The sequence below is a fragment of the Bidens hawaiensis genome, unplaced genomic scaffold (genome assembly GCF_021521415.1).
Source record: "Bidens hawaiensis isolate Kalapana, Puna unplaced genomic scaffold, B.hawaiensis_p1.1 tig00030794_1, whole genome shotgun sequence".
NCBI classification, from domain to species: domain Eukaryota; kingdom Viridiplantae; phylum Streptophyta; class Magnoliopsida; order Asterales; family Asteraceae; genus Bidens; species Bidens hawaiensis.
Window position 1 is genome coordinate 137244 of NW_027495149.1, and position 17431 is coordinate 154674.

General features: G+C 31.5%; 1 protein-coding gene and 1 pseudogene across 2 annotated transcripts; one reads left to right on the forward strand and one right to left on the reverse strand.

The window, feature by feature from the left end:
• The first annotated feature begins 1986 nt into the window (after positions 1-1986).
• On the forward strand, positions 1987-5148 carry LOC143581026 (uncharacterized). Its single transcript, XM_077063906.1, has 7 exons — positions 1987-2232; positions 2966-3463; positions 3550-4022; positions 4098-4170; positions 4249-4339; positions 4429-4508; positions 4635-5148. The coding sequence occupies exons 1-7, from the start codon at positions 2158-2160 to the stop codon at positions 4926-4928; spliced, it is 1584 nt and encodes a 527-aa protein (XP_076920021.1). The 5' UTR covers positions 1987-2157; the 3' UTR covers positions 4929-5148.
• A 114-nt stretch (positions 5149-5262) lies between these two features.
• Positions 5263-7221, reverse strand: LOC143581030 (dnaJ protein P58IPK homolog; annotated as a pseudogene). The gene is made up of 7 exons (XR_013143762.1): positions 7022-7221; positions 6728-6929; positions 6389-6646; positions 6091-6303; positions 5925-6005; positions 5619-5837; positions 5263-5539 (listed from the first exon to the last, which is right to left on the reverse strand). The product of XR_013143762.1 is annotated as a dnaJ protein P58IPK homolog (transcript).
• Positions 7222-17431: the final 10210 nt, after the last annotated feature.

Genomic DNA, 17431 nt, shown 5'->3' on the forward strand with positions numbered 1-17431 from the left:
CTCCTGCACCATACTTATTCTCACGCCGGAGGGTTACCCCAAAGAGGACCCCTCTGTCCCTTTCTGAGGGGTAAGTAACGGCGCTGTTCATTTTGTAGGTGGAAGAACACTGATCCAGAAGAACCATCGGTGAAATAGTATAATCACACCCGAGGAAAGTAGATCTGCTACCAGTGAGTAGATCCACGTTTCTTCAAAAACAAATATAAAAGTGAAATAAGTAGAAGTCTTTAAATCACTTTCTACACGATTTCATTAATTTATCTTCAATTATTATTTTACACACTTAAATTAATTTCCTAAACAAATATTTTGGCCAACTGAGGACGTTATTGTTGGAGATACTTTAATGTGTTATATTTACATTTAGTATTTTCTTAATGTAGATAAGTCGCCTAATAAAACAGATAACTTGGCGTCACTAATACGAATAGTCGAATACCACACAAACTTATTTTTTTTTCATTAAAATAATAATAAACACACAAATTGAATAAGTGATGCTTAAATAGTTAATTTAGTAAAAAGTCAATTATGGTTTTGATTTAATAAGTAAACTACTCATTTTATATTAGCTTTCTGTTGGCTGCAAGTTTATTTATATGTATTCAGTAAATACCCCGTAAAGCGTAACGTATATGTAGAATATATTTGAATAGTTTTTTTTAAATATATTGGTTAGTTATGTTAATGTAAGTGGTGCACTAAAATTCTTATGTCAAATTGCACTTATTAAAAGCATATCATTGTCCGAAACATTGGAGTCCACAAGTTCAATGATAAAAACACAAATCACTAACATCGATAACATGATTATATGATTAAAATCGAAAGTGGTCCATTTTTTAAGTTAATGTATTATTCATATGATTTGTATTCTTACTTTAAGATCATCTCAAACCCTGGAAGGTCCATATTAAAGTTGCAGACGATTACCCCACGACTCACGAAAGTATTTTGATCACGTAAAATGATTGCAACAAGTGCAATGATATTTAAGTGATCATCAATAACAGCCATAAAATGTTCTACCATTGCAGCAGTGATACCACCACTATAAAATAACACCAACAAAATTTAAGTGTCATTGAAAAACATACATATCTGTATAGAAAACACATATAATATACCTCAGTAGAAAACCTAACAATCACACAAACCTATAAATCAAACCGCACACACCCGTAAATTCATACATATTGAATCACACACAACTTAAATTTGTAAAGAAGTCCAACAAAGACGTATAAACAATTTATAACTAGAAAAAAATCTCAAATTAAAAACAGAAACGTAACAAAAATAAAGAAGTGTGTCAACAATAGTAATGATGGGGTAAAGTGGTTGGTGGAGTGAGTGTATGAAGTGTTGTGTGTGTCGAGTTTACATGTGTTTAATAGTGTATGTATTTATGTGTCACAAGTCACAATCTCTTTATGCACATGTGAGGACTGTGTGCATATTTGTCCCTTTTTTCTAATATTTGTAATAATAACAATAAAACTATTTACAAACATTAAATTCAAGAAAATGATAGGCTACATGACAAACCCGTCACACAACACGTTTCTCCACTTGAGACTTTTATAGCATGTTACTTCAATTTAGATACAATTTTCTTTTATAATAACTGTCTATTTTCAGTTGTAGGAATAATATTACTTTGCTAATTAAACATTGTTTAATTAATGATTAATACTTGTATGTTATTTTAAACCAAAAGGCATACAAATATGCTACCCCTTTTTCCCACCTACAATTTATTATCTTTTGCCTTTCGCCAAAGAACAAGTTAAAGTATAAAACATATAAAGTCAACTTAATAAAAGGTTGTATTTAACATATATGCAACAAAACAATATTTAAAAAAAAGTTAAAATAATAAAATGAGAAGTGGTCTTGATGTATAAAACAAACACAATAAAAGCAAAAACAAAACTGTTAAAAGAGTAATTTTAAGGTGGTGTGGTGTATTACTGTATTATCCATCCAACCACCACTCTCATTGTCACTGTCATCTCTCTCTATTTCTTAATTAATATTATTGTGGGGGGTTTAACAGGGTTTCCATTTCATGTATTATTATTATTACTGTTATACATATACATATTATATATAACATTTACATATTGAAGCTCTTAATAATATTCATCATCCATGGAGAAAGCCAATACTGATAAAGAAGCTGTTGATAACATCTCTGTGGATCTTCCAGCTTCCCTGGTTTACAAGGTATCTTTTAATATTAAAACACACACACACACACACACACACAGAGTAATTATGAATTATGATAATTGATACAATCTTGTTTTCTTCTGAAATTTATAATTTTGACTCAAAAAGATTGTACCTTTATATGTAAATTATGGAGTGAAAACAGGTTAATGATTGAATTGTATGATCTGAGATTTTTTTTTCTTAACTTTTTTCAGAATTACCCTAGAAATGGAATATAATATGTGATTGATTTTAATTTTTGGGTTGTATATGATAAAGATTTTATTTTTTAGAAAAAAGATTGGTTTATGATCAAGAAAATTTGTGTTGTTGCAAGTTTTATGTTTCTTGAAATTTGGGTTTTTGTTGTTTTAGGATTTATCAAAAGGTAATCTTTAAAGGCAGCATCTTTTTGTTATTGAACTTTATTCTTCATTTCTAGAGTCATGCTAAACAAATATACCTACTTTGTGTTCTTGATCATGTTACATGATAAATTAGGCATATGAATTTGAGTACAAAACTTATAATCATGAATTTGAGTACAAAACTTTTGATTATAAGTTTTGTGATAAGAAATTTACTTGTTTTTTTCTGGAAACACCAAAAAGATCATAATTTTAATAGTTAAAAGTCAAGAATTTTTTGTCAAGAAACAAGCTTATGCAGTTGACTTTTGACAGTCAAACACAATACTTTTCGGTTTTCATATTCCACATTCATCTGATTATTGATATATATTCAGGATGGAGAAACGAGTGAAATAAGCGAAGTTACCACAACAGCCGAAATAACCGAAGTCAACACAACCAGTCAACACTCAAAGCCACAACACCTGGTGTTAGAGATACCAGAAAGAACGTTTGATAGGCTAAACACGCCGTTAACACCACAACAGACTCCGAAACGAGTAAATTTTTCGCCTTTACCTAGCCCGACATATGTTTATCCCAAATTTAATGAATCATCATCAAGTCCCTTATCGACCAGAGGCAAACCATCCATCAAAAGCCTAATTCCTAGATTAAGTTTCAAGTTTAAAAACCGAAATGCAGAGATCGAAAAGGCTGCAATCTTGGCACTTGGTGGCTCACCATCTGATATTAAAAGGAATGCAAAAATGTCTAGGACATTATCTTTTACAAAGCTATTTTCATCCAAATCAAAAAGAACATCATCGTTACCGGTTACTCCTATCGCTCATTCGAATCCCGAGTCGGTGCATGGAAGAAACACCATTGAAGTAAGTACATCACTTTCTTCAACTTTTCTTAGCTAATAATAAGTTAGTTACATGTTTTAAGTTTTAATAATATTAATTTGTTACAGAAAGGTTGGATCCAACGGCCCATGTATCGTTCACATTCCGTTCCTGATTTGATTAAAGACGTAAACATGAATCAAATAGAGACGTTAGGTGGTATGTTTAGGATAATTCCAACTACTCCAAAAGTTGCACAAGGAAGTCTTCCCACAATTAACGTTTTTAACACAACCGAAACCGACGGAAATGATCATAAAGAAGGTGAGGATATTGCAGAAGAAGAAGCTGTGTGCAGAATATGTATGGTTGAACTAAGGGAAGGTGCTGATGATGCACTTAAATTGGAGTGTGATTGTAAAGGAGAGTTAGCCCTGGCCCACCAAGAATGTGCTATAAAGTGGTTTAGCGTTAAAGGTAACAAAACTTGTGAGGTTTGCAAGCAAGAAGTCAAGAATTTGCCGGTTACTCTTTTAAGAATTCAGAGGTCTCAAAGCCGAAGAAATGGAGCTATGCATCATTTAGACGGTCCGAGATACAGGTAACATGTTTAACAGGAAACACATTTTATTCTTGCAGACTTGATATTATTTATTATGGTTGTTTTCGTGATCAGGGTATGGCAGGATGTACCCGTTCTTGTGATCGTTAGCATGCTCGCATACTTTTGTTTCTTGGAGCAACTTTTGGTATGTCAAGAATGTTAAAACTTTAAATCTTTTTAAAGTTTTGCAACATCACTTATGTTGTTTGTATGTGTGTGACAGGTGGGTAAAATGGGTTCTGGTGCAATTGCAATATCTTTGCCTTTTTCTTGCATATTGGGTCTTCTTGCATCAATGACATCAACAACGATGGGTATCTTTTCATCCCAATTTTGATAGCGTTATTATTGATTTATTCTACCAATTATAGATTTGACCATTTTTCTTCAATTTTATGTTCAGTGAAGAGACGATATGCATGGATTTATGCAACCGTTCAGTTCGCTCTAGTGGTTGGGTTCGCGCATATTTTCAATTCAAAGGTAAACGATTAAAAATTTGATGTGAATTTTATCTTGAAATATGTCAAATGGTGTGTGTAATAGTCCACGTTTGACTTTTGAAGTCAAACTCACTGAAAACCGAGAGTCTGCGTGAAAATTTTACAGCTTAATGTGACTGGGGTGCTATCAGTTTTGCTTGCTACATTTGCTGGCTTCGGTGGTGCAATGTGCTTCACTTCGATTATTTACGAAATTTTGAAATTGAGGGACAATTGGCGAAACCGACATGGTGGGACCCCAGAAATGGAACGGCAAGAGTCCACAGAGGCTCGACAACAAGGTGGTTCAATAGAGGTAGTTCAGCCACATCAACTTACAGAAACCGGTCATAGACCCCAAGGTGAATCTGACCTGCAAGGAGGTCAAACTCAAGAGCCGAGTCAACAATCCAGACCATAATGGGCTTTGTGTGGTTTATTTGTTAAAACTCTTGTAGCCATGGTTGCTTAGTTACGAGTTACAACCAAAACTAAGATTGTATAGAATCCTGTTAATGGTTTATGCTAATGAAATCTTGAGTTTTGGTCCAATGGAGTTTGTTATTTTGCACCGAGAGGAGGGCAATTTGGTCTTTTCTTGAATGTTAAAGATCATATTCATGGACTCCCATAACACATTAGATAACATATTCTAATTTAATATGATTCATCTGATTCAAGCCACATGATTTTGTATACTGTCAACAAAAATGCCTTGTGAATTTCACATGTTTTATGAAATGAAACAAGGAATCATATCATGACTTTAACTTAAGTAATCGAAAGTTTAATTTCCTGATCAATGTGTGGTATAGAGCGCATAATTTACATGTGAAAACCACCAAATCCGCCGCCTGGAAAACTGCCAAATCCACCGCCCGGAAAACCATCTTCAAAATGAAATGTAAAACCACCACCACCACCAAAACCACCTGCGCCAAAAGGGTTAAATCCACCACCACCCATATTCATGCCCCCTTCAATGTCTTCACCATGATCATATCGTACACGCTTGTCATCGTCTCCAAGAATCTGCAATCAACAGTAATCGGGTCAACGGTCAACAAATATCATCAGTTTGACTTAAAAGTCAAAAGGGTAAAAAAAGAACCTCATATGCAGCAGCTATCTCTCTGAATTTATTTTCTGCTTCTTCTCTGTTATCCACATTTTTATCCGGGTGCCATTGCAAAGCTAGCTTTTTATAAGCTCGTTTTATCTCAGATATCGTTGAAGTCTTCGACACACCTAAAATCTTATACCAATCTTTCCGTTGACTTATTTTCAAAGCTTTCTCCACCTTCATAAGTGACTCCCGAATGCTCATATCCTTTAAAAATTGTCATTTCAGTAATTACAAACACATATATATACAACTGCCATTAATGATATAACCGAGTTTAAACTTTAAACAAACCCGAGGAGATTTTTCTGCAGCTGATTTAATATCTGCAACTGCTCCTTCCCAATCTTCAGTCAATAATTTGGCCTCACCTCTCTGAGAATAATGGATTCAAATAAGTTAAATAAACATTCAAACTTAACTTTTTAATATTATGATTATGTGTGTGACATTAACAAACCTGAACTAAAGCTTCGGTATGTTCTTCATCGATGGTGAGAACTTCTGTGCAAGTATTTATAGCATCTTTTCCTCGACCAAGCTTAACCAAAAGCTTACATAACCCAAGATGAAGATACATATTATGTGCCACGTGACCGGGGTCTAAAGCAAGTGCAGACTTGTAATCTTCCACTGCAACACGCAGTTTCCCCTTCTTTGCATTATCTTCCGCCTGCAACAAAAGTCAAAGTTTAACTTCTAGACAAAAAAGTCAAAGACTAGGAGACATACAAAATTCAATCGGTAGTTGGGTTTACAAGTTTTGTCTTTTTGAGTTAATTCTTCAATGCAAAATATGCTTTCTTCAATTCACCGTGTTCTGGATCGAGGCGAAGCCCTTTCTGGTAATGCCTAGTAGCAACATCATGCTCAGCTAAATAATAATAATAAGCACGCCCGCGAAGCAGCAATGCATCTAAATTATCCTCATCTTCTTTAATTATGAATCCCGCTTCTGATGTCGCCTCCGCATAATCCTTAGCAGCTATTAATAACCTCACTTTTAGTATCTTAGCCTGCAAGTCAAACATAGCATACAACATATAAATAGTTAGAAACATACAAAATATAAATAGTTATAATGTGACATATGGTACCTGTGAGCATGCAGGAGAAAAAACAAGAACCACTTTATCTATATAATCCAAAGCTTTTATATAATCGCCCGAATCAAAGAGGCTGCTAGCTGTATCTAAACCACTTTGTGCTTGATGCAATTGAGAAAGCTCGTTTTCAACAACCGAGTTTCCCGGTTTCAATTCAAGAAACTTTTTGTAACTACTCTCAGCTTCCTCATATCTACATTAGCCAAAAACCGCCTGAATCATATAAGTTTCTAATCAGGAACTATCTGAACTACTAAATAACTAACTGAAAAGTTAAAACAGAACCTGCACAGCTCGCGAAGAACAGAAGCACGGCGCCAATGTGCTTCTGAAAGTGAGGGGTCGGCTTCTATGGCGGCATTTAGATCATTGATTGCTTCGCTATAACGTTTAACCTTTATACTATGTGATACTCTTTCAAACAATTCAGCAGTATCACTGGATTTTCCATCTGTATGACCATAAACATACAAAAGAATGCAGTTTCAGACAAAAGCTAAATAATAATTTTTCAATATTAAGTTGTTAACTCAAGTTAAGACTAGAAAAACACCTAAAACTTAACCGCCTCCAGTGGCGAACCCATGATTTTTTTTCATGGTGTGATCGGGATTTTTACATACGTATAATACGTATAATACTAGAAAAACACCTAAAACCTAACCGCCTCCAATGAAGAAATGTTTTTTAAATAATAAAAATTAAAGGGGCTAGGACCGCCCTGATTGCGTCGGTAGTTTTACTTCATAAACGTGATTTAAACCTTTAATCGGCTGAAATGCATTCTATTACACTTAGGGCTATAAACAAACAGAACGTAACTGTTCGGCGGGAAGTTCGTTTATGTTCGTCTGCTTAATAAATGAACGAACATGAACAAAGAATTTTGTTCGGTAAGCTTAATGAGCGAACACGAACATAGATCGCTGTGTTCGTGAACGTCCGGTAATGTGTTCGTTTACGTCCGTCTGGTTACGTTTGTTTACACATACATGTTTATCTATTAGAATTTTACTATTACTATTTTTATTTATTTATTTATTTTACTATTACTATTTTGATATAATAATGTTAAGCTTTTTTGTTTATTATGATGTGCTACTTCCGGATTTTTGGTTGATTTAGTGATTATTATTTACAAATTAATACATGTTCATTTGTGTTCGTTAGTGTCCGGTTACATTCTTTTGTGTCCGTCACAAAATTAATGAACGGACATGAACAAGCTCAATTCCTTACCGAACGCGAAAACTGAATTTCATTGGGTAAAGTGTTAAAATCAGCAAATCTAGAAATCAAATTATCGTTCCCCATAATACTTACTACATTAACCTAATAAGTTTCAATCGGTCATGACGTACCTTGGGCAGAAACGGTCATGACGTACCTTGGGCAGAAACGAGAAGGAGTTGACAAGCAAAGACAAAGTGTAGTATGAACATAGTGTATTCTCCATGCGACCACATCCATAGCTGACAAGACTAGCTTCAACATCGTATTGTTGTCTGTCTGTTTGTTTGAACCTCGTACGTCGTGGGGGATAATAATAATTATGTACAGGATTTTGTGGGGATTAAAGTGTCATTCCACGTGATTCTGACCAATTAGTGACTTACACGTGTACTTCATATTGCAATCCATTGGCACAACCTGCAGTAACGTCAGCTAAAAAAGCGTAACAAGTTTTAACTCTATTTGTAATTTCAGTTGACTTATAAAAATAAATATATATCAACACACTTACTAACTAACACGTTTATTTATTTATATTATATAAAACCTTTTAATTTATGTTATAAATTAACCGGTTGAACGGTAGTATCATTATATATATATATATATTAAAAGATAACCGGCCGTTTACTCACATTAGGCCACTATTCATTTGATGTGCAACTTTTTGAGGTTGGCATACAAGCTCTTAATGCTTCTGGTTTGTTACACGTCATAACTCATGTTTGTCACTTTCCAACAGCCACCGCCTCTATCGACCAACCTCTCATGTTTTCCTTAATTCTTCTTCTTTCACCTAAATCGAGTACGCCAGAGGTTGAAGTGTGAAGATTAACAACAAAAGTAAGTTTACTCTTTATATGATTGTTCGATTCTGAAGCCGACTGTTGTAATCATGATCGATTGATGCGAAACCCTAGAAATTGAATATATGCGCCAACAGTAGATTCACACATCATATACGATTAAACATGTGGAAATTAGGTTATCAATCCATTGTTCTCCTAAGCCTTGATGATTAGTTTCCTCTGTTTAGTGGATTTCAAAGGTATAAAGAAAACTTTCCATAACTTTATGGATAATTAGAGGGAGGTTTGAAACATTTAATTAAAATAAGGATGTTTTGGAGTTTAAGCAATCAACTAAGATGAGAGTTTTGAGATATTTGAAGACGAGGAGGATTAAACTATGCCTATGTCACTAGAAACAACATAACAAAAAAAGATCTTATGGCATTGATCTTTCTTCATTTTTTGTTCATAATTCATAAACCTAACTTGGATTATATTGATTTTGATTAAGTAAATTCTATTGTAGGAGGCTGGATGGAGGACGTATTCGTAGAACCCGTTGTTGACATCGACATTTCGGACACAAAAAATATGCTTGCTATTATCTAGAATTGATATTACTATAACCGTATTTGATGAAGTTGAACATCTACACAAGCTAGAACCATGGAACCCGAATGATTATGGGATGGAGTTGCAAAGCTAAGAAAGATGATCAAGGTTTTCCTTTTACAATGTTAAAAGACATAAACATTGATTTGAAAAATTAACTCGGATTTTGATTTAAGAATACTGTTTTGAAGCCAAATTGATTCAAACGATGGATATGAAGGTGTTGAAATCAACAAGATGGAGGCTTAATTCAGCCACACCCTACTACTGTGTTGAATTGATTAATTGAGGGGTGATTCATCATTTTGATTCTTTAGTAAGATCAATACTTGATTTAAGTTCTTATGGCACTTTCGATTAAATATAGTTCTTTGTTTATTATTATTTTGTTTACTTTATCGTTGACCCGCTGACCTCTGTTTTGTTCTTGTTTGGTTATTGAATGCAGTAACTTTGCGCATGAACAAGTTTGAGATAAAAGTTTTGCTTGCAGCCTTTAGATATACTGATAAAGATAGAAGTGGGTTTATAACTATGTATGAGTTTCAGCAAGTTTCCAACCAATAATTTCAAAAGTGGATGGCATTATACATTACTAAAATAGTGAGTTAAGGAGAGAAGAGTTGCAAATTTGCAATGCTTTTGCAGTTGAAAGATGACAAAGTAATCTGTCTAAATGTCTAATTAAATATTGTGATTCTAGATTATTTTCTGTGATTTTTATATCATGGTCTTGATCATTGGTGGAAGTTATTGATGTAAATCTTCTAACAAGTTTGTTAATGGTTTCTTATACACTGATTACATTTATCTGTTTATTTATTTTTGGTCTTATAAGGTCATTTATGTTGAAACAACCTGCCACAATGGCCGTAAACCGGATATAGTAAGATACTGTGAATTTAAGGGAGTAAGAGATGAATTTAAGAGAAGAAGAGATGACGTCATATATAGATGTATTGATGCGCGCAACGCGCGCGAGTAAATTTTCTAGTTATACTATATGTAAGAAATATAATACTATGATTCATATAGTCACCTCCCTTCCATATTTAAATTTTTCTTTTTCTTTTTTCTTTTCTTCACATAGTGTCATATTAGGCTTTTATCTATCTTCCTATTCTATTCTTTTGGCCATCATAAACCATGGAAATGATAATATATTTCATCCCTTCTGCCCCTCACATTTAAAAAGTTAATAAAAAGAAAATAAATGTGACACTAAGAATATTAACACGTGTTTTTACATCAATCAAAAATCATAAAAATAAATACCGGGCCTGATAATAATGACATTGTTACCTATGTTGTTTGGTTGGTTCTAAAAGTCGATTCGAGTCGGTATATAATTACGACACTAAGAAATATACTTGATCTCGAATATAACTACATTTTTCAATAAAAATTTACAGTGGGATATTGGAAGGAGAAACTGAGGACACAAAGAAAATTAACTCATATTTTAAGGAATATCCCATATATCTTTTCAAGGTTAGTCTTTTCTTTTCTTAAAAAAAAACAATAATATATAGCTACACTTATATATCAAAGCATCGTTAGCTTAAAATTAGTTATTGTAGTGAGGAATAATCTTATGAATTATCAGAAGATTTCTCAAATGGTTATAAGTAATAAATGGACGAAACTTCTGTAATTTGTAAACAATATGATAATAAGATTCCATAATCTTATTTTTGTAATAGACATGACATATGACGCGTACACACAAATTACACAATGACACAAAGCCCGAGTTCATTTGTAGGCTTGAAGCCTACAGCAAAACGTTGGGTTGAATCATTCCAGCAAAGGCCCAGGTGTAGTTATTTATTTCATTTAGTCTTTGATCCTCACTTTTTTTATATCATCGTTGATTAAAAAAGAAAATTACAATATTTGAATGCAATGTACATGATATGACACAAGAACAGTACTAGAAGACCGTAGGCAACTTATGATGCGAAATTTTTTATACAAAGTGTAAATTTACATATATTTTTACTTGAAAATTTTGAATTTTTCTTACATTTTTTTCCAAGCTTCATTATATTAATATGTAGGTCACTAACAAAGTTTTAAAAAGAGAAGCTTAAAAAGAGAAGAAAAATAAACTAATAATAATTTATTTTGTACATTTAAGAGCACATCTAACGGTGAGAAGCGCAATGATGAATCTAAAAGAAAAGTTGAGGTAGCACGAGTTAAAAAATTGTACTAAAAATGTACTTGGTCAAAAAAAAGTTAAGGGGTAATGCGAGCTACCATGCTAGATCCACTAGTAGGGAAGTGACCGACAACATTGCTTTCAAGGGCACTTCATAAAAATCAAATGGTTACCCACCAAAAAAACCAACTCTTGATCACCATCTTGGGTCATATATAACATTATAAATTTGTGTGCTGTGAAGGGTGGGGAGGCCCCATTGGGCTTTCAAGAGCGTTTCATAAAAGTCATGGTTACAAAAAAAAAAAAAAAAAAAAAAAAACCAACAACTTTTAATCGCTATTTTGGGTCATACGAGATTATAAGATCGTGTGTTGTGAAGGGTGGGAGGCGCCATTGACTACTTCACCCGGTCAAACCACACCTTTCACCGCCATGCTTCGCCTCCCCCCTCCGGCGTTGACACAATAATGTGGGCTATCACAATAAAGGTGGGGTCCACCCCACTAACAGTCAATTCTTTTCTTTTAAATTAAATTAACTTAATTAACCTATAACGTTTAAATTAACGGGTGACTAGTAATTGTTATTGCATCGTGACATGATAATAGATGATACAATCAATTTAAAGTATAAAATGTAAAAGGACGTGGGTCTAGTGGTCTTTTAAAAGGTGATCCTTTTAAAAGATGACAAATAGGTAAAATCAAAGAAGTCCTTAAACTGTCTTCCCAAAATTTAATATCAAAGAAGTCCTTGCAAAATGGGACCTACCAAGAACCAAAACTAACCAATTTATTTAATTTTAATAAAGTTAATTAATTTGTAAGTTAACACCCAAAAGTATTATTTACTATTTTAGATATTGACGTAAACACAGGGCTCCCTAAAGCGCTAGAGTAGCAGCTGTAGTATAAAGTAAGAAATTGCATTGTTAAGTCAATGAACGACTTTCTAAGAAGTACACAAATAGCGCCCTACACTTGTAGGTTCACTTTCTCTTTTTGACAAAGCAATCTAATAATATAAAAAAAGAAATTAAAATGTAATAATAATATTCATTTTTATTGTCAAAAGCAATTTTGGTGTCACAATCTTCATAGATTTATACTTAATTTTCACTCGATTTCTCTTACAATAATGAATATGACTGAAATGAATAAACATATTAGTGAAATCGAGTATAAATCAAATGTAAATTAAGTGTAAAATTTTTGAGAATTATGCTACCGAGATTGTTGTTGGCAACAAATGTGAAATTTAATATTATCAATGGTTAAAGTGTAACTATGAATCATTATTAGCCAACGGGTGACAGCTTGGATTACTAAAATCCAATTTTCAGTCGCTATGCTGAGTGTCTTTATCATATCGATACTGTAATGAATCGAACCAATGTAACAGTTTTCTCACCACAATAAGTGAGAGAATTCTAGTTTATTTTAAAGATGGTAAAATACTAGGCATACATTTGTTTGTGTTATTTAACAATTATTTACATTAAACATGGCAAACTTGGCAAGCTAGGGAATCGGAGTGCATAACTCGTAGTCTCATAGAATAAACTTTATTTGTTTTTAAAGAAAGTGAGCCTCTCTATAATCTATATAAATCTGTTAAAAACATATCAAGTTTTATATTACTTAGCTTTACTGCATGAATAGATAATAACTTCAATGTATTAAAATGTAAATTTCATAAAAGATGTTCAGAATATAGCGACAAGCAAATAATTATTTTGGGGGGTAAGAGACCAACTTCATTATTGTTTCTATATTTAAGCTGACACTGTGTGAGATGAAGATAAAACATAAGCAAGAAACAGAGGAAAATTTGTAATTGGGACAAAAAGCTGAAATGCTAAAGGCAATTCTTCCCAGCTTTTTTTTAAGTATTTGACATTTGACGACACAAAAGTTTATGGAGTAACAATCAAATAGAATCTTAAGAATTAATGTAACAAATTTATTTTCTTTAACATTGATCAAGTGAAATTTTTAAAATTCAATAAGAGTTACTTGTAACTGGGAAGGGAATTGAAAAGGATAAATTTTAATTTACTTTCTGTAACTTTTAAAAAGTTATATCATAAATCAAACACTTTATTTAATGCAAACATGCATATATACATACATATATCTATAATATATATAAACGAAGACATAAAAATCCTAAGTGTCGCGATGTGGTCGTTCCCCCCTTTTTTTGGAGTCATCAGATTTGCTTGATTTTTAAATGAAGGCTTCTCATGCATTTGACCCGAATTCATGGGTACGGGTCTTACCAAACCCAGATATTCCTTAAATGGGTTATAACATCTCATTAAATTAAAAATTATTCTCATCAAATTATTTATATAAAAATCCTATAAATTAGGATATAATAAAAAATAATATCTTATTTATTTTAAAAAAGATATATATATATATATATTATTTAAGTTTATATATATATATATATTATTTAAGTTTAAAAAACCAATTTGATAGTAAAAAAGATAAACGGGTCTTGAGTCTCATTAAACCATAACTATATTATTAACTTTCATAAATATTATTTATAATTAAAAAACCAATTTCATAGTAAAAAAAATAAACGGGTCTTGGGTTTTATCAAAACCATATAACTTTTAAACCGGGTTATAACATCTCATTTATTTGTGAAAACAATTTATCATCAAACCAAAAGTATATTATTAACTTTATACAATAAAAAATATATAAATTAAAAAAATAAATAAATATTAGAACAAACAATATAAAACAACCCCCGTAATACGGGGGATAAAAACTAGTAATATATATAAACGAAAACATAAAAATCCTACGTGTCGCGATGTGGTTGCTCCCCCCTTTTTTGGAGTCACCAGATTTGCTTGATTTTTAAATGGAGGCTTCTCATGCATTTGACCCGAATTAATGGGTATGGGTCTTACCAAACCCAAATATTCCTTAAACGGTTTATAACATCTCATTAAATTAAAAGTTATTCTCACCAAATTATTGATGTAAAAATCCTATAAAATAGGATATACAAAAAATTAACATCTTATTTATTTTAAAAAAGATATATATATTTTTTAAATTAAAAAAAAAAATTATAGTAAAAAAATAAACGGGTCTTGGGTCTCATCAAACCATAAGTATATTATTAACTTTCATAAATATTATTTATTATTAATTATAATTAAAAAACCAATTTTATAGTAAAAAAATAAACGGGTCTTAGGTCTCATCAAAACCATATAGCTTTTAAACCGGGTTATAACATCTCATTAATTTGTAAAACAATTTATTATCAAACCATAAGTATATTATTAACTTTCATACAATAAAAAAAATAAATTCAAAAAATAAATAAATATTAGAACAAACATTATAAAACAACCCCTTTTTAAATGGAGGTTTCTCATGCATTTGACCCGAATTTATGGGTATGGGTCTAATCAAACCCAGATATTTCTTAAACGTGTTATAACATCTTATTAAATTGAAAACTAACTCACCATATATTTGATATAAAATTCCTAAAAAGTATGGATATACTAAAAATTAATATCTGATTTATTTAAAAAAGATATATATATATATATATATATATTATTTATAATTAAAAAAACAATTTTATAGTAAAAAAGAATAAACGGGTATTGGATCTCATCAAACTCATATAGTTTTTAAAACGGGTTATAACTTCTTATTTATTTGTGAAACAATTTATCATTAAAACATAAGTATATTATTAACTTTCATACACTAAAAAAATAAAAAATCAAAAAATAAATAAATATTAGAAACAAATAATATAAAACAACACCCGTAAATAAACGAAACATTTAAAAGCTCTTTGGTTGTTACTTACATTTACTCAAGCCACCATATTATTTTATTTGTATATGAATACTTTTCATGCATTTCACTCGAATTCAGGGTATGGGTCTCACCAAAACCAGATAACCTTAAACGGGCTATAACATCTCACTATTTAAAAAATAAATCTCACCAAGCATTTGATATGCAAATCCTGTAAAATTGAGATATGGTAAATATTAATATCCAATTTTTTAAGAAAAACATATTATTTATAATAAGAAACAATTTTATAGTAAAAAAAATAAGCCGGTCATTGGTCTCATCAAACCCATAGTTTTTAAACGGGTTACAACATGTCATTTATTTGTGAAACCATTTAATAATCAAACCCTAAGTATATTATTAATTTTTTTATAATAAATAAAATTAAAATGCAAAACATATGAATATTAGACACGAAAAAGAAACACAACCCCCGTAATACGGGGGATAAAAACTAGTATATCTATAATATATATAAATGAAAACATAAAAATCTTACGTGTCGCGATGTGGTCGCTCCCCCTTTTTTTAGAGTCACCAGATTTGCTTGACTTTTAAATGGAGGTTTCTCATGCATTTGACCCGAATTCACGGATATGGGTCTTACCAAACGCAGAAATTCCTTAAACGGGTTATAACATCTCATTAAATCAGAAATTATTCTTACCAAATTATTGATGTGAAAATCCTATAAAACAGGATATATTAAAAATTATTATATGATTTTTTTTAAAAAGATATTATTTATAATTAAGAAACATTTTTTTAGTAAAAAAATAAACAGGTCTTGGGACTCAGCAAACTCATATTAGTTTTAAACCAGGTCATCACATCTTAGTTATTTGTGAAACCATTTTATCATCAAACTTTGTATATTATAAATTTTCTTACAATAAATAAAATTAAACTCTAAAAAAGTATATAAATATTACAAACGAATAATGTAAAACAGCCCCCGTAATAAGGGGGATAAAAACTAGTATATATATATAGGGGATGGTTCAAGAGAGAAATGAAATTACTGCGAGAAATACGAAAAATGAATTTGAGCCACTAGTTTTATTTCAGGTTTTAAAAACTTCAAGATTAATTAAGAAACTATAAATGCATCTCTCTCTTCAATTAATATCTTTATTCAATTAATATAACTAATCAAATTACTATAATTGAAAAATATTTAGAATTCATTAATTTCCTATCCAAATTTTTATCCTACACAAGTACAATTTATCGTATACAAGTACATTTTATTCATACGTTAAATTTCTTTTCTATCTAAATTTCTTCTAACTCAATATATAAATATCCATCAACACGTAGTTACATTGTGATAAATAATACAAAAAACTATTTTACATGTGTTACCATTAAATATCAACAAAAAAAATTCAACCTACACAAAAATATATATCCTACACTTGTGCAGAGAATAAGAAAACATATAAACTACACACAAAATTCATCATCAGTAAAATACACGCGCACCTCGAAAACATATAACCTACACACAAAAATTTCATCCTACACAAACACAATTTATTCATACATTAAAAATTCTATTTAAAACCAATTTCTTCCAACTCAACTTATCAATATCCATCAACACGTAGTTACATTGTGATGAATAATAAAAAACCTATCTTATATATGTTTGCATTAAATGTGAAATACACAACCTACACAATAACATAATTTTTATATCTAATTTAATATAAAACGATTACAATAAAGTGGCAGGCAAGAGGCGGTGTTTGGAATCGTTCAGAGTGCCTTATTTAGTGGAATCGTTCAGAGTTTAGAAGTGAAGTTTGATCTATCTCCATGCCAAAAGGCGGTGTTTGAATGCCTTCAGGCTCCTCGGGCTCAAGATTTTCTAACAACAATCCCCATTGAAGGATTAGGCCAACGCATGTCGGGGTTGGAGTATCGGGCTATCCTTAAGTACCGGTTAATGATCCCTATGTTCCCGACTGATGAGCCTTGCCCAATTTGTCGCAAGGTCTATTTGGATTCTTTTGGTGACCATGCGGTGCATTGCAAA